Source organism: Alosa alosa, chromosome 22 (assembly GCF_017589495.1).
Source record: "Alosa alosa isolate M-15738 ecotype Scorff River chromosome 22, AALO_Geno_1.1, whole genome shotgun sequence".
Classification (NCBI taxonomy): domain Eukaryota; kingdom Metazoa; phylum Chordata; class Actinopteri; order Clupeiformes; family Clupeidae; genus Alosa; species Alosa alosa.
The window spans coordinates 14,556,241-14,582,779 of record NC_063210.1 but is presented as its reverse complement, the minus strand read 5'-3'; the positions used below and the strand labels follow the sequence as shown (position 1 = coordinate 14,582,779).

Genomic DNA, 26,539 nt, shown 5'->3' with positions numbered 1-26,539 from the left:
CCTGTTGTGTGCCCTATTATTTCAGTGTAATCTTAAACATTAAAAAAAATCTCTTTTTTCTTTCTCTTCTGCAAACCTGTACATTTCCATCAGAAAAAAAAACAATTCCAGTCTTCTTACTGTCCTCCGTATGGTCTAATTCTCTGTGGATGGATCGAGACTGGAATGCCCTTTTTTGTCAGTCTCAAATGACAAGAATAGATGCAGTCCATGCTGAAGAGGAGAGGAGGTGCAACGTGAACCAGCAGTGGACATAATAAGCCTGTTTTACTGCCAGACCAGGCTTCTCTTCTTGGTCTGATTACTGACATGAGCAAAGAGGCACATATGTGAGGAGAGACAGGCGAAAGGATGGATGTCAAATAACCTGGGTTTGCTGATGGTACACATTGACTTAGATGTGTCAGAGAGGCCAGAACATGATGATTCTTCATACACCCCATTAGAAAGTGAGGACATTAATCAAATGGTTAAAAACAGAAAATAACTGAATTCACAACTGAATAACTAATAACCCATTTCAATCTCAAATGCTGAAAACACATTAAGACAGCCAGTTTTGTAGCTTGTTGCTTTTGTAATATATTTTTTGTCAATGGTGAGAAAAGGTCGAAACACTCCAAAATAAACTCCAGTATTAAATTTGGGCAGAGACATGATGCAGAGGATGGCTAAGTTTATATTCATAATAAAAAAAAGTGGACAAAATAAAAGGTATTTTTTCGGTAGTTTCCAAGGCAACCTCAAACACAGCTGAGCATTTTGACTGGCCACCTGCTGCTGTTGCAAGACAATCTTGGAAAGTACAAAATTCTTGATAGGCTATACAAAATGCACAAATATAAATCATTTTGGTGAGATGCAATATGTAAAATGTCTGATTTTACTAGATTTATTTTTTTATTTTTTTGGATAATTTTAAGTTTAAATGATCATTGTTTGATCATTTTAAGTTTAAATCATTTCACTGGGTTGCATGAGGCATGTCCTGTTTTGAAATGATCACAAATGCAAAGACAGCATTCACCTTTCTTAGGAGCCACAACAAATGTTAAGTGCTACAGTACTGACAGCCCAAGGAAATGATTTTGAATAAAATCTGTGGAGAAATTGAGACTAATGCCTTTGAAGACTCACTTCACTCTTAATATGACTTCTAGGAGAGTTGAGCTCATGATGAAAACAAAAAAACAATCCCTTTTGTTTGGGGAATTATCTCCTTGACCCATTTTTTTATATTCTGTCTTGTCCTGATGTGATTAATTTAGGATAAACATAGGAAGTCAAGACCACACACACAAATGGTGACAGAAGTCTAATTCGATAGGGTCAGCAGATATTGGTGTGTGATGGGGGAAAGCATCGCATTTCACCCTTAGATGGCAGTATAGGCCCTGAGCAGATTTTGCTATTATACTAGTTTACCGTTTTAATTCTAATCAACCTTGCAACAGGTGCATGCATGTCTCCTGTTCAGCAATGCAACAAGACTAACAAGTACCCTACATTAAACCGATCAAATGGTCTAGGCCTACTCGCCCAAAATTACCCTCCAAGTAGCTTAACATTCCTTTAATATAAAAGAGAAGAGACTACAACGCGTTTGCCATAAACACGTTATGGACGAACAGGCTACTCCAGGTTAACCGCTTGGATGTATAATTGTTCAATTAATGGACGTTGTCAGCATCAACTACATCCTCAAACTTACTTTTTTGCCCTTATCCCACTTATTCTATTAGATCATATGTTCAGAAATAACCTTTTACTTTATTCATGTATGAGCAAATATTGTCAGTTAGTTGCTGGACCCGGAAGTTTCCTCCTCAAGATCCTGCTCACGTCAAGTGTGCCAATACCCGAGCGCTCGCGCTGTGGAGGCAGGTAACACACGGATGAAAGTCAACCGGAGATTCAGCCTCCGTCCCTGGAAAGGAATATAAAAATGGGGAACTCCGACTCCAAATTGCGTTTTAGAAAAGCGGTGATACAGCTTACAACAAAAACACAGGTTTGAAATATGTCCCTTCTCTTTTTTTCTTTTTTTCCCTGTTTAGTTACATTGCGCTCTGTGCATTTGCGTCTGCGTTTGTGAAAGAGAAATTGGTTTCCAGATGGCATCATCAAAAACGGTCGAAAGGCGTGTGTAGTAATTTACAAAAAGCTAAAGTGTAGGTAGTCTACAGCTGGCAGGAGTTTGACTGATCGGGTTGACTTATGAACGTGTCATGCTAAATTCGATAAATGTCATGTTAAATATGTTTAAAAGTAGATCACAATTCTACCTTGTTTATAAACTATTTGGGGTGGAACGACCTAGATGGTGGCAGATTTCAGACAAGGATGTAGGGGGTGCTTCCGACCATCTCATCATAGTTGTCAGTTTATAATTTGCCCATGATTGCCTTGGCAACTTTTAGTGAGCTTTTGGTTCATTTGTAGGCCTACTCTTAAACTGGAAGAATTTTATTTATTCAAGTAGCTTTAAAAATTCCACATTTGTATCATTTGCCTAATGTGGACTCTCAAATATTACAAGTATTCCCTCTCCAATCATGTTGTATTGTCCAATGAAGGTATTCCAAATCACTAATAATAATCATGATTATAACTTTACTTTACTTTACACGTAAGACCACCACTTTTTGTTCCCCCCCCCCCCCCCCTCCGACTTTATAATGATGCTGAAAATTATAAAAGAACGATTGATAAAAGTAGCTGTTTGTCTGTTCTCTCCACAATGTAATACAGTAGGTTGCATAACTGCCCAGTTATGACGTGTTAGCATTGCCTGGGTTGAGAGCAGTATTCGACATTGCCCCCTCTCCCTTTGCTCTCTCCCTTTATGCCAACCTAGTCCCTGGCATGAGTCTTTTCCTCTGCATATTCCTCTCCTTTGCCTTGCTTTGCTCGCTATGGGGAATGTGACCGAGCCTTGTCTCCCTCAGCCCGTGGAGGCCACAGACGATGCCTTCTGGGACCAGTTTTGGGCCGACACCACCACCACTATCCAGGACGTGTTCGCTCTGGTGCCGGCCGCCGAGATCCGAGCCGTCAGAGAGGAGTCTCCGTCCAACCTGGCAACCCTCTGCTACAAGGTACTGAAGGGGGTTTCTCTGACTGAGTGGGTTATGAGTTGAATCAAGTTTCTGAGAGGATGTTGGAGCTCAGGTTTGGTCACTGGTTTATGTTTAACTTAATAGAGTGAATGTGATGGCTGGGGATATCAATCTGATAGGGGTATCTTTTTGTATGGAACATACATACAATATATTTACTCTCTCTTCTCTCTCTCTCTCTCTCTCTCATTCTCTCTCAAACACATACACGGAGAGAGGGAGGGGGAGTGAAAGAAAGAGAAAGAGGGAGTAAAGGAGAGCAGATTTTCATTGAAGTGTGGCTGTTAACACAGACAAACTGTTTTTATGCCTCCCTCTGTTTGCTCCCAACCCAACTCATAGTGACTGGAATGCAATTATTGGCTCTTCCCACAATGCAGTGTTTCTGCAGCCTGGAGGCAGGAAGAGTGGCAGAGTTCTTAATACAGCCGCAGCAGATGGGCCTTTGTGGAGTTGTTTTATACCTCCTGCAGACCTCTTAGAGGCTATGGGAACAGATAAGGGACATGACGTATGCTCTCACAGAGAAAGGCCTTTCAATGCCTGTTTAAACTTATGTGTCAGGTATTTGTCAGGGCCTGTAATGCTTGACAAAATAGATTGGCGGATGTGAGATTACTGCAGTCTAGTTTCCTGTCAGTCTAGTTTCCTGCGAACAGATGGATGAGCTGGATTTTGCCATTTGCTCAAATTAAATTTGCTATGATATTAGCTAAAATTTAATTGAGCGGCCTATTTTTAAATGCAATAATCTATTTGTTCTGTGACGTAGAATCATAGAATCTATATGCATGAGCCATTAATGGGTCTTTTGGAGTGACAATAGAATAAGCAAAGCATAGCGACATTCAGATTCTTTTATTATTCAAGTATGACTTGGCAGGGTACAACTGTTTAAAAACTGTGCAACCTGAAGTGCACTAAGCATCCAATAACACCAATGAACACTAATAGAACCCAAGTGAACATTGCATCATCTGCATGTGTGTTTTCTACTAGTTTACAGGCAGGCTACACCAGGCACATAATTGAAGTGTCTATTTGTGGAGCGTATATGCTGCAACATTAGCCTCCACTATAATCAATGGAACTGGCTACAATAGACATGATAGCGGCACGTACTAAACATTCAACAAAATTAAACTAGTGTTGTAAAACTATTTTTACATTCCACGAATGGAGTGCTTCTATTGCGCACCTGGTGTCGCCCGGCTGTAAGAGCGTGTTTCTGTCCGTCTATATATATATATATATATATATATATATATATATATATATATATATATATATATATATCTCCCCCCAGGCTGTGGAGAAACTGGTGCAGGGAGCAGAGTCCGGCTGCCCCTCGGAGAAGGAGAGGCAGATTGTGCTGAACTGCGCCCGCCTCCTCACCCGAGTGCTGCCCTACATCTTTGAGGATCCAGACTGGAGAGGGTTTTTCTGGTCCACATTGCCTGGTGCTGGACGGGCCGGGGTAAGAGGGGAGAGGGAGGGAGGGAGAGATGGGGGGAGGATGAGGGAAGGATGAGGGAGGGAGAGATGCAGGGAGGATGAGGGAGGGAGAGATGGAGAGAGAGGGAGGGAGAGATGGGGGGAGGATGAGGGAAGGATGAGGGAAGGATGAGGGAGAGAGAGATGGATGGAGGATGAGGGTGGGACAGCGAGGGAAGATGAGGATGTGTTGATGGTGGTGTTGTGAATCTGCTTGTCCTGCTTGACTGCACCATTTCATAACCTCTTTTTTGTCTCTTGTCCTTTTTTCTGCTCCATCCAGTCTTTCTGACTTAGCTCAATATCCTTCTCCCTTTTTTCACTCTCTTAGTGTACACACACACACACACACACACACTCACACACGCATACCAGCACACCAGCATGCACACACACACACACACCAGCATGCACACTCACATACACTGAAAGTAATTGTGGTGAATAATTACTTAATATTAACTTTGACTGGCAAACTTCAGGAACTCAGAAATCAGGTTTATTCTGTTACAAGCAGAGAGGGTAAAAAAATGGTCTATGGTCTGTGTAGGCCATGGCCTCTGTTGGATCAACCTCTCCCTCTCTTCCTCAGTTCTCTATCCTTCTAATTCTGATTCTTTAAATGCAAGTTAATCACTTTGTATGGGTTAAACAAAGGAAGAATTTGGCGGCAAAACAAGCCCACTTGGTTGGTTCTCCACTTGGCATCAGACACACCTACTCACACCTACTTCACACCTATCTGAAGAACATGAGGAGAGATGTCTTATATATCAGAAATATCACTTATAGAATGTTCCAAACATTCTCACAATCAAATCATTTCATGACCCATAGATACATTATAGCAAGGTAACATCCTTTTGTCTTGTGGATCTGATAGCCCTTGGAACCAGTACATTAGCATTTCATTGGGGGAGGGGAAGGTGTCTCTGTTTAATGCCAAGAGGGGCCACATGGCTAACTGAAACTAGTCTTGAAATTAAATTATTATTAATTTTAACCCTAAAATTATTGCTATCAACACACACACACACCAGCATGCACGTACACTCACACACCAGCTTGCACACACACACATACACACACACCAGCATACACACACACACACTCTCTTACACACACACACACACCAGCATGCACACACACACACACACCAGCATGCACACACACACACACACCAGCATGCACATTCAGTGCCGGCTCTGCCCTTTCAATCTCCATCCCTCACTGTAACACAAGCTGATGGACCTTTTAAGTGTTTTAAAGTGTGTTTGGGCTGATTCTCTTTGGCAACCCACCGTGCACACACACACACACACACACACACACACAAATGCACGCAACTCCTCATAGCACCTCTGTTCAGAAGGAGAAGGGTGTTCTATCCTCCCGTTTTGAAATATTGAGTGTGTTCAGCTTCCATTCGACCTGAGGTACTGCTTTGAGAGATAATCTGAAGCCTGGTTTGGAAGAGCCTCTACTTGCTGAGAAATGGAGGGAGAGAGAAAAGAGAGAGAAGAGATAGAGGAAAGAGAGTAGAGAGAAGAGAGGGAGAGAGATGGTTGCTGTTATGCAATGTCCTGTCAATGTTAGCCAAAGTGGATTACATGGTTAAATGCTTCATCTCAAACAGCAGGAGAAAGGAGAGCCTCCTGGGAATAGGGACTGAGTCTAAGCCCAACTCATAATTCCTGTACGCTCTTTCATTTGAGAACTGGATGACTTTGTTGTCTTGTTTCACACAATGATGGCCAAACACTTCTGTTTTATATTGTTATTTTTCCCATCTGGCATCTGGTTATTATGCTTTTCTACCCACTACACTACTAAGGACAGAGAGAATCATCAAAAACTTCTCAACTGAATAACCACTGCTGGCATTATTGAGTGATGGGTTTTGGGATATTTTTCTTACCTTTTCGTACTGTATGTTGTTAAAACAACATTGGTAGTGCAGTCTAGAAAGTATAACTCCACATAGATAATTCCATACATAAAAATATGCACAGCTTCACAGCAGTGCAAACACTAGAAAATCTCCACAGGAAGCAGTGAACAGGCTGCAGTTATACAAAATCCTGACAGCACTGGATGAAGAGCAGTGTCTGGAAAACTCCAGAGGTGACCAGTCCTGACCTCAGGATATCTGCTTATATATATATAATATCGTGCCTCCACGTCTTTTCCTCTCCCAGACTTAAAGTGGGTGGTTGTATATACTGCAGTGCACTCTAGGGTATGGCTTGAATAGATGCTAAAGCACAACATTGTAATTGAGACCGTTGTTGTGTGTAGAGACCGGGGATGTCCACTCTGATTATTTCCCTGCCCTTGGTTCCATGTTGGGTTTCTTTGTCTTATCTTCTTCATTTCCTCTGCCGCATTTTGTGTTTTCAGTTTATGATGAATGACTGGCCAGTGCTAGTGAAAAGTGTTGGTGTTATGCAGATGATGTGCTTCTAGTGTATGTGGACATTACACAATGTTTTCTGTAGTTATGTAATAATTTGGAGCCACAACTTTAGAATATACTTAATCTGTTTTACTTCATTTTTAAGGACAATGTAGTGTAGGAAAGTATATCATGCGTGTTCATTATTTACATAATAGTTATTGTGCACAATCTGGGCTTTTATTAACGATTATGCCAACATGCACTTCACACACACAGAACAGAAAGCTCTTGAAGACTTTTGAAGATGAGGGTGTTATAGTCATAGAGAAGCAATTGGTAATACCTTATTGTACACACTTGTGATTTGTAAAACCGTAATGAATGGTAATCTTGATTATGTCAATCATGTATATTCAGCTATGAAGAGGAGAGTTCTTTGTGGAGAAACCTGATAGATGGCCATTGTGTTTCATCTGTTTGACGGTCCTTGAAACATAAGGACCACTGTTTATGAGTTTTCTAGTAGACAGTGGTATTCGAATACAAAGATAGAATCTGAAAATCTATCTCAGACAATGTATTGTTGATGTGTTTATGTTGTTTTATTGGGATTCCTCAATGTGCATAATTTTATCTCTAGTCCTTGCTAAGGAGAGAATTCCGCCCCCAGGCTGAGCACCTGGCACAGGTGTTTTCAGAACATAAAGGGCAGCCTTATCTTACCCAGCACCCTGGTTTGATCTTTCATCAGTCTCTTTCCCCCCTCTTGTACTCGACACCAACCCCAACTCACTCTTCACCAGACCAGCCTCCCCCCTCTCCTTTCAACTAGTCTTCACTCTCTTCTCCTCTTTTCTCCTCTCCTCTTTTTCACTCTCCTCTTTTCCCCTCTCCTCTTTTCCCCTCTCTTCTGTTCTTTTCCACTCTCCTCTCTTCCCTCTCTTCTGTTCTTTTTCACTCTCCTCTCTTCCCCTCTCCTCTCTTCCCCTCTTCTCTCTTCCCCTCTCTTCTGTTCTTTTCCACTCTCCTCTCTTCCCCTCTCCTCTTTTCATCCTCATTTATTCTCGTCTCCCTGTCCTGTCTCCGTCCTATTCTACCCATCCCTCCTCTACCCCTCCTCCACTCCTCCACTCCTCCACTCCTCTATCTCCTCTGCTTCGATCCCATCATCTATTCTCGTCCCTTCTCCTTCCTCTCTTCTCTCAATTCCTCCCTTTTCTCCTCTCCTCTTCCCCCCCCTCCACCTCCTCCCACTATATATAGTCAGCGTGGGAGCTCGGTCGAGCTGCCTGTGTCTGGATGTCTGCTTCTCTAACTCTGCCGTTCTCTTCCTCCTCCCACTCTCCTCCTCCTCTTCCTCACCCCCCTTTGCTGCCTCCCCTCGCTCCCCCTTTACCTGAACTGCATGAGAGAGACGTGGGCTTGGAACACTGCAGATATTGTGCGTTTGTGGCCTCACCAATGGGAGACTGAGCTGGTATTGGATTACGGCTAATTAAAGTGCCTGGATGAAGAGCAGATAGAGCCCTGTGAATGCAGCAGGGCTGCTGTGAGAATCGTGTGTGTGTGTGTGTGTGTGTGTGTGTGTGTGTGTGTGTGTGGGGGGGGGCTGCTGTGAGAATCGTGTGTGTGTTGGAAGACTCCTTCTAGGCTTAGGTTTCTGTGTATCCACACTCTGTGTATTTGTGGGCTATGTCGTATCCCTTGGTTACTTTTGCCAAACATTCTTTGTAGGTGGGAAAGCACTCTAATGTTAAACCTTGGTCTAAAAAAGGTGTGTGGAGGTTGGGGTTGGATGTTCAGAAAGATCCATCTAGCCCCGCAACCTCATTATGTTGAAGAACCTCCTCAGTTACTGTTGAAAGATTGAGAGAGATTGTTATTAAAAAACAAAGCTGTTCTATCTGAGATGTTTGACTCACTGCATAATGCCAAGGTCTGTAAATGGCACAAAACAAGCTCTTGTGCAGTGCATGTTCTGATTATAGCGTAGCACTGTGTGCCTGACTGTGTGTCACATTGATGGTGGTTAGTGAGCTCCTCCCTTCATTGTAAAGCACTCATTGTTGTTGTAGTTGTCTAACATGCTGCTGTGAATGATGAATTTAGTGTCCTCTACTGATGACTTGTCCCTGCAGGAGGATGACGGAGATGATGAAGGTGCGAGGCCGCTGGCCGAGTCTCTCCTTGTGGCCGTCGCTGACCTGCTCTTCTGTCCAGACTTCACCGTGCAGAGCCACAAGAAAGCCGGACTGGTGAGACTTGTTTTTTTTTCATTTATGCCACTGCTTGGTTGCATTTCCTATTGTGATGCATATATTAGAGCTCTATTTCCTATTGTGATGTGTGTATATATTAGGGCTCTATTTCTGCTTTGTGTACAGCCGCTTACTACCTTGAACGTGCATTAAAGGAGAAGTTTGGTGTGATATTGACCTAAAGTGTGTTGAAACATGATACCGAGTGTGAACTTTTGTCTCATAGCTGATCTCGGCTTGTCCCCTGCACTCCGAAATCTGGCGCTAGTTAGCCGATGCTACCAACAGATTTTCAATGGGGGTGCCTCGGGCATCGGGCTAGCCATGCAAATAAATCACTGTTTTACGCCACTGTTTTACGAGGCTCAAAGTAGCTCCACACTTCATTGGTAGACTTCCGAGGGCCCTATTTTACCGAAGTTTACCGTTCACTGCCATCTTGAATTTAGTCACGATAAGTCGAGCGATGAGTACGAATGAACAGGTATGAGAAGGGATCAGATTCCAAAAATAATTCAGTGGAAATGCATGGATTGCAGTTGCTGCTAAGCACATTTGAATTCTTCATTTGAACCCACCAAGCACATTTCTCACATAAGGGATTCAAATATTGGTGAAATGCAGCTTTGACACTCATGGATACAGAAAACATTGCCTGCATCAAGGCTGCCTACAACAGCTGATATGGAGCAGATTTTGTCTTAGATAGGCCTGCCAGTTGTAACCCACTAATAATTAGTTTGTGGAACATGCCCCAGGCTGCCAAATCACACATACACATGCACATGTTTGGCAGCAGATTAAGCAGGTGGCATCAGCGCTAATACCAATGTCTCTCACAGTATCAGTCAGAGTAAGTCATTTTCCATGCTTTCATTGTGTTCAATTGTTTCAGTTGAATTAGGACACATTGGGTCACTCTGTCTTCATAGGCGGTTCTGTGACTGGTATTCTTGACACACACACACACACAATCATAGTAAATCTGTGGGTGAGTGCTCTCATTATGGGGCAGTTTCCTATTTGCTGAGTGGATCAGTGGTGTAAGCCCCGCCCTCCTCTGCCCTGTTCACAAACAGGAGCCACATCCACTGCGCTCCCACACTCCCCAGTCCTGTCACTCATTAACCCCCTACAGAAAGAGTACTCTGTGTGTGTGTGTGTGAGAGAGAGGTAGAAGGGTGTGAAGATTAAGTCTAAGGATGGTAGTGAGAAATATGTCAACGTAAAAAGTGCATGTGCTGTGTTTCTCATGTTGTTGTGTTTCCTGGTGAGTGTGTTTGTTCATCTACCACTGTATGTGTTGGGAGGGGGAGATGCAATCCAAGGGTTGGAGAGAAAGATGTTGCCGCAGAAAGAGGATAGTGGGATGATGTGTTTGTCATGGGGCTGGAGTTCCGTGTGTGTGTGTGTGTGCAGCCTGCGTTCTGGAGAATAGGCCGTAACAGACCCGTAGGGACATGCATGTGCCCGAGGCAGTGTTCCCCTGCTGGAGGAGAAGGCCAGTTAGCCTCCAACACTGATTAGATCACAGTCGACCGAACAGGACATGGCTGACCTCGCGGGGTTGCTAAGATACGTGCCTCAACACTGATATGCCCAGGCACTCCTGTTCTCACACCTCATGTCCCCCCTGCTCTCTCACTCACTCACTCACTCACACTCACTCTCTCTCACTCTCTTCTCTTCTCTCTCTTCTCTCGGTCTCTCTCACACATACACTCTTTCCGTCTCGTGCTCTCTCTCTCTCTCTCTCTCTCTCTCTCTCTCTCTCTCTCTCTCTTTCTCGCTTCCCATCCTTCTCACTTTCACTCTCACTCACCCACTCATGAAGCTAATAATATAGGGTGTAGGAAGAATATCCTACCAAGATGACAAAGAATTATAAAGTTATTCATCAATAAAGTATGTTTATTGATTCAAAGAAAAAACAGCTGGACTCAAATCAACATTTATTGAAGTTTCCTTAGGCAGACAGACGGTGTTGACTGCATTCAGTAGTAGCCTAACCCCAGTAGCTGAGCTTATCTTCAGAGGAGGGTGAGTGGGGGAGGTCAGAGTGATTGCAGACATTGCATGTTGTGACTAGTGCAGCCGTACAGCGGGTCTCAGTACAGCCGAACATCCCCTGCGCTCTATTTTTACACACCTCGTCTCAATCACAAGCTTTTGTTGAGTGATCCGGAACATGCCGGGACAAATGCAACTGTTTTGGACTGTTAATTCATATTAAAGTATATATTTTGTTTAAAACCAAATTGGGCTGTGTGTGTGTGTGTGGGGTTGGGGGGGTTTTTAAGATGAGCTGTTCCCAGTTGTCAGCAGTAATGCCACACTTTATTATGGCCAGGGCACTCCACTGAATAGTAAGACTACTTCAAAGCCACAACCAATTCTCAGTCCTGAAAGCCACTGTGTGTAGTATTAGCACTAGCACCGACATGCTGTGGTAACTGAAGTAGAGATTAAGCTATTGACTCTAGATAGCCGCTCTCTGTCCTGTTGTTAGGCTCTGACCTTATTCAGATATGAGTCTCATAACTCACGTGATATTGAAATGGGTCATCGAAGGTAATGACATTAACTATCCATTCACAGTAATCAGGCCCAGTAGTAATATACCAGTCTTCTAATGCTGGCACACACACACACACACACACACACACACACACACACACACACACACACACACACACACGGATACACTATAAGTGGGACAAAATATTGATACTGCAATATGTCAAATAATGTCTTATTGCGATACATTTTATGTCACTTACTGCAAAAAACACCTAACCAACCGCTAGCTGTATGTGTCCTGAATACACTGTAAAAAAAAGGAGATCTCTGTGGACAGCCCAGGCTCTAAAAACGGCAACAAAAACAACCTGGGCAAACCTAGCCCATAAAAACATAACAAACTGTTCCAGCAAATCACAGATGAGATGCGTGTTTAGGAGAGTTTCAATTGCACGGGAGCAGCACGGGAGGGAGGGGGAGGAAGTAGCGAGCTAGCTCTCTGTTTTGTTTGAAAGTCAACAGAAGTGACGTTACCCAGCATCGATTAGAGCTCCTTTACATTTTACAATTCATATTCTAAACGGACTCATCTGCCAATTTGAGTGTCCAGTCCCTACTTCATGCAGGCATTTATCAAATGAATGAGTGTCATCTGTCAAAATATTTATATATTTTTAAGGGACACCAAGACACTGCACTGTTTCAGTTCCGTTGTGAAATGCAGTGAGTAAATGCATATTTCCAGCTTTTTGCCTTTTTCTTATTTTTCATTTACACAAATATCAGGATGTATTGTAGATAAATATTTTTGCAATGTATTGCAGAATTGCTGTATCCATATTATCTTTATTGTTCGCAAAGTATCGTGACTGTATCAATTTGTTACTCGTGAGTGATTCACAGAGGTCCCAAACACAATCAAACACATAACACACTCGTAAGCTGAAATGCACACACACCGTACAATGCCCTGCTGCTTGCATTAGGTGAGGACAGTTTGCACAGCTCACACACCTACTGAGTCAACGTTCCTCCTCTTCCTCTCCTCCTCGCTAGCGTCACTGCTGGAACACTGCCACCAAATCAAACAATACCAACCTCTCAACCTCCCGCTTTCAAAACAGCTATTAACATGTTGATGCAGCAGTCCAGAGTGCCTACGTGTACCTTATCATTGTCATACAACGCGTTTGGATTGGGGATTGGATGTTGATATTAGATGGAAAAGACCTTTGCCTACTCCACTAAGTTTTTTTCAAGTGAGCCCTGCCCAAGAAAGGCAGCACCTTTTAGACCTCTAAATATAAAAGTACCTGTGCTTAACTTGATATGTACCAATATGTGTGTCCATCTTTTGTCAGTGATGCTGTTGTAGGATATTGCTGGAGAATGATATCTAACCTCCACTCATTGAACTTTGCCCTTAATGTCATTTAAGTTGTAATTTCTTAGTCATTTAACTGAGAAACACCAAAGGAGTGAAGGGTACAATTGTACTGGTTACCCTGTTGTGGTGCTTAATGTTGGAGTTGCCCCTCAGGGGATAAATAAGTTTTTCTTTTTTTAAGGTTTTGGATTGAAACCCAGTGTTGTATTCCCCATAGGATGGCCCAGAGGACATGGCGTCTCTAGACAGCTGTGAATACATCTGGGAGGCCGGAGTAGGCTTCGCTCATTCTCCCCCTTTCAACTACATTCATGACATGAACAGGTGGGTGTTCACAGTGCTGTCTTATAAAGCACCACTCGCTGCCTTGCTAGCACAGCTTCAATAGTGAAAAATTTTTAATGTTTAAAATCAAGGTCATCATCGCCCACTTATCATGGAACAGTTACATGGCCAATGAATGCACTCTCTGGCTAGAATATGCCATTGCCCCCTGATATTTTCTGATCACATTGAAACACAGTCCACTCTCATTTATTGTACAGTTCTGCACTCAGTTTGTTGTTATATAACTAGTTTTTAAATGTAGCATTCTGTGGGTTCAATTCCCGGCTTCCACCGCTGTGCCCTTGAGCAAGGCACTTAACCCCAAGTTGCTCCAGGTACAATGTAATCCCTTGTAATTATAGTTGACATGTTTAAGTCACTTTGGACAACAGTGTCTGCTAAATGAATAAATGTGAAATGGGATTTCTCACATCCTCCTTTTCTCTTGCTTCTCCTCCCACACACACCCCCTTTGTGGTGTTTAGGACAGAGCTGCTGAAGCTGCTGCTGACGTGTTTTTCTGAGGCCATGTACCTGTCCCCCTCCACAGACATAAACACACTTAACCCCTGGGTCACCTTCTTCTGCTCAGCCGACAACAGGTAGCACACAAGCACACTGACACAAGGGAGAGCCCCAGGCAAAGCTTTCACATGGTTGTAGAGCCAATATAAAACCACTTCCTCTCTAAATCTCTTCTTACATTGGCATTTTTTATTGTTCGTCCTCTCTTGTTGTTTTTCTGTCCGTCTCTCTCACATGCCCCCAACACACACTGACACACATAAATGCTCACTGTGTACTCATACACTGTCTTCCACTCATTCAAACACAAACCCACACACACACACACACACACACACACACACACACACACACACACACACACACACACACACACACACACACACACACACACACACACACACACACACACACACACACACACACACACATTAATACTGTATATTCATACATTGTCTTCAACTCATTCAAACACACACACACACATATTAATACTGTATATTCATACATTGTCTTCAACTTATTCAAACACGCACACACACACACACACACACACACACACACACATACACACCCCTCTCTCCCCAGGCACGCACTCCCTCTCTTCACCTCCCTGCTGAACGTGGTGTGTGCCTACGACCCGGTGGGCTTCGGCGTTCCCTACAACCACCTGCTCTTCTCGGACCACCGCGAGCTGCTGGTGGAGCAGGCCATGCAGGTGCTCATGGTGGCCCTGGAGCACGACCTGGCGTCCACCTGCGCACAGCAGCCCCTGGAGCCCACAGCGCCCTCTGTGGAGCTGGAGGAGCAAGAGGTGGGAGGAGACGAGAGCCAAGACCAGTCATGCTTAAATGAACGTTATGCACTTTCTGCTGTCAGCAAGTGTGCTGTGATGAATAATGTAGTTGGAAAAGGCACAAAGGACAAAATATGGCACTGAGTATTAGAGTACATTCTGTGCATGTTGTTTCTTATTATTCTTTCCAATTTTATTTATATGTGTGGGCAATTCCACGCAAAACTGTCACGTCCATAACGGCAACTAAATACCATGGCATTGTGTTGGAGTTATGGATGTGACAGTTTTGCGTGGAATTGCAGTGTGCATTTTTCGAAAGTAGAAAAATACATCATGTCTTTAGAGGGATGGCATGAGAATAAGTTCTAAAAGGCTATTAGTAAGAAAATATACATACACCACACTACTGTACTTTCATACTACTTTTACCTTTTCATATCAATCATCGTTTTATTATGGTATAGTCTTATTTTACTGGAGAAAAATGCCCAGGACTGCCATTTCTGGTGTAGACAGTGATGTGATAGCCTCATTGTTACTCTCATCAGGAAATCTGAATTATCCAAGCTTCATCTCAATCTCTACCTCTGTCTGTCTGTCTTTCTGTCTGTCTGTGTTGCAGCCAGTGGGTCCTGACAACCTGTTTGTAAATTACCTATCAAGGATTCACAGGGAGGAGGTACTCATTTATTCCTTTTCAACTACTAGAACTGAAGCACCTTTTCTTCTGCTTCCATCTCTGAGCCATAATGAGCTCCACATTCACCATTCCAGACTCCCACAGACATCAGCCTTACCTCCCTATCTGCACGCTAGGTCACCCATGTTGTTTGGGCTTGATGGTCTTTTGCCCCCACCGTCGACTTCAAGGCAGCACTGCCACCTCCGACTTCATTGCAAAAAGTGATTTCTTACTATGGATTACGAAAATGTATCTTAAATCTTATTTTAACAAAATTAAATTTAGGTTTATTTTCTTAATCCATTGGCAGATAAACTTACTTGTTTTTTTATGTCTTAATTTAAGAAGATTTTGACTTATTTTAAGTCAAATAATCTTACAAGAAAGCTCAAAGTAAGTATCTTTATACTAAAAACAATACTGACTAGATTTGTTTTTCTTAACATAAGATAATAACACTTGGTAAGATATCGCGTTTTGCAGTGTTCGTGTTGCAGTGTTGTGCAGGTTCATTGTTGAGAGATGTTGTGTCTCTTTCTGCTGCACCGGTTATGCCAGCAGAATAATTGACCACTACCAAATGACCACTACCAAATGTTTTCTTCATTCATTGGACATGTTTGCCTTTTGTTATTGGTTGAGTATGCATAAAGTCGGTGTTTATCTTAACCTCTCCAGTTGATTTATGGGTTGTGTCAGGAATTGTCAGAATCAGGACTTGCTAGCTTGCACAGCTAATCAATTCAACATCTTATTCCTGTGTATGACTGCACAATGGAGAAGTTTGTCCCGGGCCGCGACTTCCAGGCTGCATCCGCCACAGTCGTACCGATGATGCTGCAGTTTGATTAGATCTGATTGCAGACTTCTCCATTGTGCTGCATGACTCAAAATGGCTGTCCGTCTCGTCTCGTCCCGTCTGACCTGTCCTGCAGGACCTGCACTTCATCCTGAAGGGTCTGGCCCGGCTCCTGTCCAACCCGCTGCTGCAGACCTACCTGCCCAACTCCACCAAGAAGATCCAGTTCCACCAAGAGCTGCTCGTGCTCTTTTGGAAGCTCTGCGACTTCAACAAGGTATCTAGATGTTCACAGGTTGCTTTCTTGCATACCGTGCAGTGGGCAAGTTTGATAGTTAATTAACTTTTGTCTTTGTGGCTTAGCTATTCATTAGCCATCAGCAATCCACCCATCTGCGCATGGTGTGATGGTGGCATAGATGGTGGAAACAGTTAGGCTGCACAAAATGAAAAAATGCTAAATACAGGGGTGACTATATTTGTGTCCTACTGTATGTGATTCTGTTGTGGACCATACCCATGTCAATTATGATGAGGAAAACATAGCACGCTTCAAACATGAATAGTCGATTTAGTTAATGAGACCTCAAATAATATTTTATTGGCCATTTAAACAGCTAGCACATCATTATTATTCATAGACAAGGAACAACAAAAATAAATAATGAGCTGCAGATGATGTATTTGATGTCTGTACCACCTGTTGCAATTATATTTGAGGACCCCAAGTAATAATAATAATAATCATCCTGTCTTAAGTGGTTTCCTTTGGAATCATTACTAAAATTAAATGTAAATGTCGAGGAAAATGACTGCTTTATGAATCAAAAACATGAGGCTCTCCTCCTGGGAAAGAATTAGAAGTTCGTTTATGCGGAGGTAGCTTTTGAAATAGATGAAATAGAGAATGAATGACTATTACAGCTGTTTCTCTCTACTTTTGTGTGGGTTTCTGTGACATCTGTCTGTTCATCTGTGTATCTGTGTACATAATTCCTTCAGCTGTTTTCCCTCTATCTATCTCTCTCTTTCTCTCTCTCTTTCTCTCTATCTATCTCTCTCTTTCTCTCTCTTTCTCTCTTTCTTTCACTCACCCACATATGCACGCAATCTTTCTTTCTGTATTTCTTTTTTCTCTCTCTCTTCTCTCTCTCCCTCACACACTCCCACACACACACACAGCACTGTGTCATTACATCATCATCAATATTACATCACATTCCTAATGCACCCTATGCTTTGGGAAATCTCAAAGGAGCTGGAGAACATGCCCTACTTTAGTCGTTCAACCCCCCACACACACACACACCCAGGAAGCCTGCCACTGCCTCTGACATCTGTCTGGATCCCAGCTGGGGGTCCTCGGTGTGTTTTTGCTCAGAATGTGTGACAGTGGCATGTGGTGAAGTGTCCCCCAATGGAATGTGTGTTACAGGAGTGTCCAGGTCTCACTATTCTTTAGTGTGACCGACTGTTTTTGGGTGCATTTCAGAAATTCCTGTTCTTCGTGCTGAAGAGCAGCGACGTGCTGGACATCCTGGTGCCCATCCTCTTCTACCTGAACGATGCCCGAGCCGACCAGTGTGAGTACAGCACAAGAGAGAGACAGAGAGAGAGTGTGTGTGTGTGTGTGTGTGTGTGTGTGTGTGTCGGTGTGTGTGTGCACACGTTAGTTTAGTTTGTTTTGTTTGTTTATATCAGTCGTCCACAATCTTCCTACAGTATTGTAGGTTAATATAAGTTAAACTAATGTAAAGTAGTGTGTGTGTGTGTGTGTGTGTGTTTGTTTATGTCTGTCTTCCCTAAACCTGCTAATGTAGGTATTGATGTGTGTGTGTGAGCAATTTGTCCTCGCTAAACCTGCTAGTGTAAGTATTGATGTGTATGCGTGTGTGTGTGTGTGTGTGTGTGTGTGAGAGCAATTTGTCCTCCCTAAACCTGCTAGTGTAAGTATTGATGTGTGTGTGTGTGTGTGCGTGTTGTGTGGATTTGTTTATGTATGTCCCCCACAAAACCTGCTAATTTGAGTATTTTGTGTGTGTGTGTGTGTGTGTGTGTGTGTGTGTGTGTGTGTGTGTCTGTGTGTGTTTTATGTGTATAGGTTTATGGGGGGGTGTGTGTGTGTTTTATGTTTATGGGGGTGTGTGTGTGTGTGTGTGTGTGTGTATGTATAACTGTTATTTTCCTCAGATGGGTGGGATTCTCTGATGTGTATACTGTACTCTTGTGTTTGTGTGTGTGTGTGTGTGTTTTATGTTTATGGGGGTGTGTGTGTCTGTGTCTGTGTGTGTGTTTTATGTGTATAAGTTTATGGGGTGTGTGTGTGTGTGTGTGTTTTATGTTTATGTGTGTGTGTGTGTGTAACTGTTATTTTCCTCAGATTGGTGCAATTCTCTGATGTGTATACTGTACTTGTGTGTGTGTGTGTGTGTGTGTTTTATGTTTATGGGTGTGTGTGTGTATAACTGTTATTTTCCTCAGATGGGTGGGATTCTCTGATGTGTATACTGTACTCCTGTGTGTGTGTGTGTGCAGCCCGTGTGGGACTCATCCATATCGGCGTGTTCATCCTGCTGCTGCTGAGCGGGGAGAGGAACTTCGGCGTGCGCCTGAACAAGCCCTACTCTCTACGTGTGCCCATGGACATCCCTGTGTTCACCGGCACACACGCAGACCTGCTGGTGGTGGTGGGCTCTCTCTCTCTCTCTCTCTCTCTCTCTCTCTCTCTCTCTTTCTTTCATTCTCTCTCTCTCTTTCTCTTTCATTCTCTCTCTCTCTCTTTCTCTTTCTCACTCTTTCATTCTCTCTCTTCTCTCTCTTTCTCTTTCTCTCTCTTTCTTTCTCTCTCTCTTTTCATTCTTCTCTCTCTCTCTCTTTCTCTTTCATTCTCTCTCTCTCTCTTTCTCTTTCATTCTCTCTCTTTCTCTCTTTCATTCTCTCTCTCTCTCTTTCTCTTTCTTTCTCTGTCTCTCTCTTTTCTCTTTCTCTTTCTCTCTCTCTTTCTCTCTTTCTCTTTCTCACTCTTTCATTCTCTCTCTTTCTCTTTCTCCTCTTTCATTCTCTTTCATTCTCTCTCTTTCTCTTCTCTCACTCTTTCATTCTCTCTCTCTCTCTTTCTCACTCTTTCATTTCTCTCTCTCTCTCTTTCTCACTCTTTCATTCTCTCTCTTTCTCTTTCTCACTCTTTCATTCTCTCTCTTTCTCTTTCTCACTCTTTCATTCTCTCTCTTTCATTCTCTCTCTTTCTCTTTCTCTACTCTCTCTTTTTTTCTCTCTCTCTCTCTCTTTCATTCTCTGTCTTTCTTTTTTTCTGTCTCTGTCGGTCTTCCTCCTCCTATTTTGGTAAACAGATTATGTGTTGTGTTTAACGGTTTTCCCTCTCTGCTGCCATTTTCTAGTTATTTTAGAAATAGGCCTTTGTGCCATATGGACTCAAATGTCTTTCCACTTTTGATTTCTCACTCTTTCATTTATCTCTCTCTTAATCGGTCTCCATTTCTTTTTCTATTGATCTGTTGCTCTTTTTTATTTATTCCTATTTATTCCTTCTTTCATGCCTGTCTTTTCTCTGTGCTTCTCTCTCCCTTTTGTTCTCTCCCTCCATCTCTCTCTCTCTCTTTCTCGCTCCTTGTCCCCCTCCCCTCTGTCTCTTTCTCTCTATCTCCCTTTCATTCCCTCTCTCTCTCACGTCCCCTCTCCTCCTCCCCTCCCACTCTTTCTAGTGCCACTGTGCTTCACCATGCTATTTTAGTTCAAGTAAAGACCTTGCACAACATGTCCTCGATACTTCCAAAGTGAAAGGTTAAGTGTCAACTCTGCGGTAATTCAATTGGGATGAAAGCATCTGCCAAAGTATTTAATGTATAATTTATATAAAAAAAGGAATACGTTTACTTGATTTAAACACCAAAAGATGTCACTTGACTCGCTCTTGGCCCTCGTTTTCTTTGTTCAATCTACTTACATTGTGTTCTAAAGGTGTTCCACAAGATCATCACAAGCGGACATCAGCGCCTCCAGCCACTGTTTGACTGCCTCCTCACCATCGTAGTCAATGGTCAGTATCACTCAGTCAGTGTCTCCCCCTACTGGTCTCCTCTGCACATTACACTAGATTACACTTCATGTCCAACTTATTTTAACATTGTTTTTAAAAGTATTCCTTCCAAATGTACAGTATGGTTGCCTGGCCCATGTGACAGATATAAAACTTGTTTGCTGCTGAGTGAACTGGTCTGGAAGCTCTGTGCTAAGTGTTTGTTATTACACCACAGAAATGTACTTGTAGCGTTAGATCAGTTACATAATCGAAATAAATACAAATCATCATGGAAGAGACTTTTAAGTAAGAGAATGCTGTAATGTCATGCCATAATGTAATAAAGTCATGCCATAATGTCATAAAGTCATGCCATAATGCCGAACCTCATTCACCTATGCCACAGTGTCCCCTTACTTGAAGAGTCTGTCCATGGTGGCTGCCAACAAACTCCTCCACCTTCTAGAGGCTTTCTCCAACAGCTGGTTCCTCTTCTCCTCCACCCAGAACCACCACCTGGTCTTCTTCCTGCTGGAGGTCTTCAACAACATCATCCAATACCAATTTGATGGTGATGATTTCTAATGATTTTTCATTCATCACTGTTATTTGCATCTGTAGCGCAGGGAGTGAGCAGTCACCCCACCTGGCATCAAACCCAGGTCTTCAGTTCTGCAGCTGGACTGCAACACCAAAGAGCCAGGCTCATTGGTATGGCCATCAGAGCGCATACTCAACCGTAGTGATGGCACTCGGTCACAGCATCCATAAGCACTTGAAGGAGAAATCCGGCGAGTTTTCACAAAGATCTACGTTTCTCGAGGTCACCGAGTACTGTCGGTATGATACAAAACGGAGATCTTTGTGAAAACTTGCCTGTTTTCCCCTTTAATGGAGGCTTTCAGGCTCTGCAGGCTTATAATAGCAAATGGTGATGGCAATATTATGCCGATCATAAACTGAAGAATTATGTGGACCAGTAGAGGAGTGAAAATGACTCACAAAATACCCTAATCCATTCACCTCACATTCATTACAATCACCTTAAAGTCTCAGATTCAGGGGGAGCTGTGGAGCAAGCAGCTGCAGTGTCCACACACACACACACACACACAAACAGACAAACACACGCACATACACACAAACACATGCACATATACACACACACACATACACACACAAACAGACAAACACACGCACATACACACAAACACATGCACATATACACACATTAAAAATATACACACACACACACCTCAGTCCAAGTGTAGTAGTAGTAGTTGATGGTAATTTTGATACCACAGATGAATGAAGACCCAGTCAGACCAATGGTTGGAAAAATCAGGAACAGAGTTTTATTTACAGTGATGTGCATCAAAGGAGAGACAGCATGACTTCACCTAAAGATCCACCAGCTGCTCTAACTAGACAAGAAAATAGTTAGGGTTTAAGCACACAACAGCAAAGGATAGATAATCATACAGTAACAGTGGCAAAGTGAGGAGCCATCCAGTCTACCCTAATCAACGACGCAAATGGTTTTTGTAGTAAAACAGAAAACAAGAAGTGATATCAGCCCTGACGCCTCCGTCCATGTTTAGGAACAGTAGAAATATCATACAGGGTCACAACGAAGGAGCATACTTTTAGTCTCAAAGTGACCTACTAATGAGAAATGCAGAACATTAAACAACATATTGGAATATTGGACATAATGTTATATTCCACTTTCTCTCATATTATAATTTTGTTTAGTTTCTCAGGAAGTTCATTGAATACCCCTCATTTACAATGAAGCCAAGACCACATGGTCACAATACAAATGAATATACTACAAAGCAGAGTGTCTAAGGGGCCTCGGGTGTGAGTCCAACCTGTGGCCATTTCTAGATCCCACCCCATCTCTCTCTTCCACTTTCTACCTGTTACTTCTCACTGTCCTATCTGAATTGAGGCAAAAAGCTGCAAAATATACTTCTGAACAAAACAAAAATTGTTTGTTTGTTTCACCTTCCTGACACACATGCACTCAGGTAACTGTAACCTGGTCTACGGCATCATCCGCAAGCGCAACGTGTTCCATCAGCTGGCCAACCTGCCCTCAGACCCCGCCTCCATCCAGAAGGCCTTGCAGAGGAGGAAGAAGACTGCCGCTGGCATCTCACGTGCCAGCTCCATGGAAACGGTCTCCATGGAGGGCTCTCGTCCCGCCATTCCGGCCGAGCCAGGCACACTTAAGGCCAGCCTCGCGGCTACTCCAGGTGAGCCTCCTCTTCTCCGCTCCTGCGATCCCTCTCCACCTTCAGGAATTAAGAGGAGACATTATGTTACCTCTGCTCTAACGTCAGCAGAGCCTCAGTAATCATGGCTAACAAATGCATGCGCAGTTTGTCAACAAAACACTCATTTGGATTCCTTTGTGTGATCTGCTTTTTTTAACCTGTTGAGGAGTGAATTATTTTCCTGTTTCCTTCTAGAATTCTATGCAAACGATCTATAGTTTCAGTGTTCTCAATACAGTCTATGGGGAAAATCTCTGAGAGTAATTGTCACATCATAATGTGGAACTTTCGGTTCGCAAACATTCTAATCACATATTTGTGACCATACTCCTCAACAGGTTAATATCACCACAGGTTGATCACATTGTACGTGAGGTACTCTCTCAGGTGTGAATAATGGGAGAGGGCCTATCTGCCCCTGTGCCTTATGTGTCGCTATACTGGAGATTTGTGTATATAAGTATAAGTATAAGTATAAGTATATATACTCTCCTCGAGTTACAAGTCCACGGCTGCCCTAATGAAATTAAATGAAGTGTAATGAAATACTGTCTGAAACTGATATGCAGGCATTGAGAAGCTAATGATTCTTCTGCACTGAGACCCTGTGCATCTTCTATTACATACTGGAGATGAATGGGATGGTGTGAGAATGTGAGGCATTAAAGGTTGTATCAGCGATGGTGGGCTAACATCACTTCTGTTGACGTTCAAACAAAACAGAGAGCTAGCTCGCTCCTCCCTCCCCATCCTTCCCGTGCAATTGAAACTCTCCTGAACATGCATCTCGACGTTTTTTTGGTGAAACACTTTATTTTGCCTTTGAGTGGTTGGCAACACTTGTTGGTAGCAATTGTTTTTCTGTGCAGATCTCAGAGCCTAGGCTGCCTACAGAGACGCATTATTTTGACGGCCTGCTTATGGGGCGGGCAGCTAGCAGATCGTTAGGAAAGATTAGATGAATGTGATCATTTATGTTTGGGTCTTTTTTGGGCCTGCAATCACTGATACAACCTTTAATCTGTTAAGCACTTTGAGTGTTTGGTGGAGTGGAAAAGTGCAATATACTGTGTGTATGTACACACACAGACATTATATGCAGGCCATTTCCCTTTGACCATGAGTGAAATGGTGTGTTGTTGCTGGGCCATGGCTGAGCAGGCATTGAGAAGCTGACGGAGAGGTCTAAGCTGTCCGAGGACGGCAGCATCGTGTCTCTGCAGGAGAGGCACTCATCTCAGCCACAGGCTGACCAGAGCGCCAACGCAGGCGCAGCCAGCGACACAGAGTCCAACTCCGGGAGGGACAATGAGGTCAGAGACAGAGACAAGTGCACTTGCATGATGGAGTATTGCTTTGTTAGCTAGTCAACTACATTGAATAAATCCCCAAAATTTACTTTAGTTCATACTCTAGATTTAGTAGGTTACCTCATTGTCCTAGACATCAGGTTAACTCATAGGTGTTACTTACAATTATGGAATACTCTCTAAGGGAAAACCAAGCTTATTTCATTCTATTGGCAATGGCAATGTTGCAGCAATGTAATATGCAAGTTTGCCATTATTGGCTAAGTATAGAGGCAAATCACTGGCGAACACATTTGCCACTAGTGGCAAACTTCTCATTGTTGCCAGAACTTTACTGGAAGTTTGCCTCTGGCGGCCAATATTGGCAAATTTCTGGCAATATTTTCTAGTGAACTCATTTGTTTCCTACAAATCACCCACAAGTTTGCTGCAAATCTGCGGCAAACATTTCATTTTTGTAAGGGCATATTTATATTTACATAGACATGTTTATATTTACCCAACCTTATGTATTGAATGATCGTGTGAGATTATAGAACAGTTTCTTGGACTTCTGCTTGTAAGTACAGTATAATTGTATTTGAAAACAAAATGGCATCATGCCAGATGTGTATTTTATTTTATTTTATTTTCATCTGCAGGATGTTTTCTATTGTAAAACTGAGACGGCTAGGAGGCGCATGTCCAGCACATCATCCTCTGTGTACTGGGTTCCCACACCAGAATGGGTAAGGACAGGACGCACACATCAGTATGCACATATCAGTATACAGTATGCATCAGTATACAGTATGCATCAATCAAACATCAGTTCAGTGCAGTTCAGTCACTTTACTATCCCAAAGGGAAACTTGTCTTGCAGACCGGTGTACAAAAGAGTAAAAAAAGACAAGACAGCAATAAAATACAACAAATGACAACAGTGAGGGTCACTGGGGGCACAACAGAGCCCCCAGTGACTTACAGAGCCCGTACCATAATAGGGTCTTTCCCATCGCTCATAAAAATTGACAACAGTGGACAACAGGCAGTACAAAAAAAGACATATCAGACATACTGTACATAACAAATAGATCAAGCTGAAATGGGCATAATGGATTTACTTTGAGCTTTTTTAACTCTTTTGTATGAGATCAGTCTGGTTGGCCTCTTTATTTGCTGGGTTTGCACTTGTGGTGATGCGATGGCCTGCTCTCTCTCTCAGGTCCTCACCTGGAAGAGTAAGCTCCCTTTGCAGACCATCATGAGACTCCTGCAGGTGCTGGTTCCACAGGTGGAGAAGATCTGCATCGACAAGTGAGTTACTGAATAACATTGTGTCATCTGAAACCTGTACCTTCCATTGAGCGATCTCTTAACTTCTGATGATGATGATGATCACAATTTTTATTGGAATTTTTATTTATTATCATGAAAAATCACAAAGTTATGGAAATACACTAGTAGGACCTAGTTCTTGCATGGCACAATTTACATCAGTAATTTTAAGCAAATCAGCTTCTGTGAAGTAATGGTTAACCAATACTGTATGTGTAAAGTGGTCATCTTAATCAACTGTTCTTATAAAGTGCTTAAATGGGGAATCTGGCGATTTTTCTACATAGATCTCCATTTCTAGAGGTCACCAAGTACTGTCTGTGCGGAAACCCCCCCCGAAAACAATCGGTTTTACCTAGCTCGAGTTGCTACAGCCAATAGTTGGAGCTTCCAGGTAGCTACAGTGCTATCCTCTGGTAGCATGTTCATGCCCCCAGACAGAGTGTAGCACTGTAGCTGCCTGGCTGCTTTAGACAGTACTCGGTCACCTTGAGAAACGAAGACCTATGTGAAAAATCACCAGATTTCCCCTTTAATAAACATGATGGTTAGAGCACTCAGATGTCTTTGTGTGTTGGTACCAGGGGCCTGACGGATGAGTCGGAGATCCTGAAGTTCCTGCAGCATGGCACCCTGGTGGGCCTGCTGCCCGTTCCTCACCCCATCCTCATCCGCAAGTACCAGGCCAACGTGGGCACAGCCATGTGGTTCCGCACATACATGTGGGGGGTTGTGTACCTCCGGTAGGTCTGCGCACGCGTGCGTGCACATGTGTGTGTGTGTGTGTGCACTGTGTGTGTGTGTGTGTGTGTGTGTGTGTGTGAACTGTGTGTGTTTGTCCTCGTGCTCATTCAAGGCCAATATAAATGCTAAATACTGTTGAAGGTATTATTTATGTGACATCAACAATATTGTGTCTCCTTTTTACAGTAACGTGGATCCCCCAATTTGGTATGACACTGATGTGAAACTCTTTGAGATCCAGAGAGTCTAGTGGAAGTCTGTTCACACAGGAGCGAGAGACATGGGAGAAAACAAACTACAGGGACATTTCCAGTTTGAAAACTCTCTCAGCCAATGGCCTCCACCCCGACCGCTTGAGTTTCCCAATCAGTGAAGGAGGAGTACAAGTGAAGAGACCTGCTGCCATACCAAAAGACCTGGGGGGAGGCCATTTTGTTTTGTGACGCTTCGTTGATATTTATGAATTCTGCAACCATGAGCTTGCCCTGGAGGCATGACTGAATAAACCCTAGGAGGCTTTTTGAGCACTTCCAATGACA

At 43.0% G+C, this 26,539-nt stretch overlaps 1 protein-coding gene across 2 annotated transcripts; it reads left to right on the top strand.

Moving 5' to 3' along the window:
* Nucleotides 1-1,617: 1,617 nt before the first annotated feature.
* hid1b (HID1 domain containing b) lies at nt 1,618-26,539 on the top strand. 2 transcript variants are annotated; one of them, XM_048233868.1, is made up of 19 exons: nt 1,618-2,011; nt 2,949-3,098; nt 4,426-4,596; nt 9,150-9,266; nt 13,394-13,500; nt 13,989-14,105; nt 14,617-14,842; nt 15,450-15,506; nt 16,445-16,585; nt 17,801-17,891; nt 18,844-18,995; nt 20,287-20,365; nt 20,754-20,918; nt 22,381-22,608; nt 23,791-23,942; nt 24,581-24,667; nt 25,144-25,235; nt 25,841-25,999; nt 26,187-26,539. In XM_048233868.1, the coding sequence occupies exons 1-19, from the start codon at nt 1,946-1,948 to the stop codon at nt 26,248-26,250; spliced, it is 2,421 nt and encodes an 806-aa protein (XP_048089825.1). In that variant the 5' UTR covers nt 1,618-1,945; the 3' UTR covers nt 26,251-26,539. The 2 variants fall into 2 exon arrangements, with proteins under 2 accessions (XP_048089825.1, XP_048089826.1); XM_048233869.1 differs by lacking the exon at nt 13,989-14,105.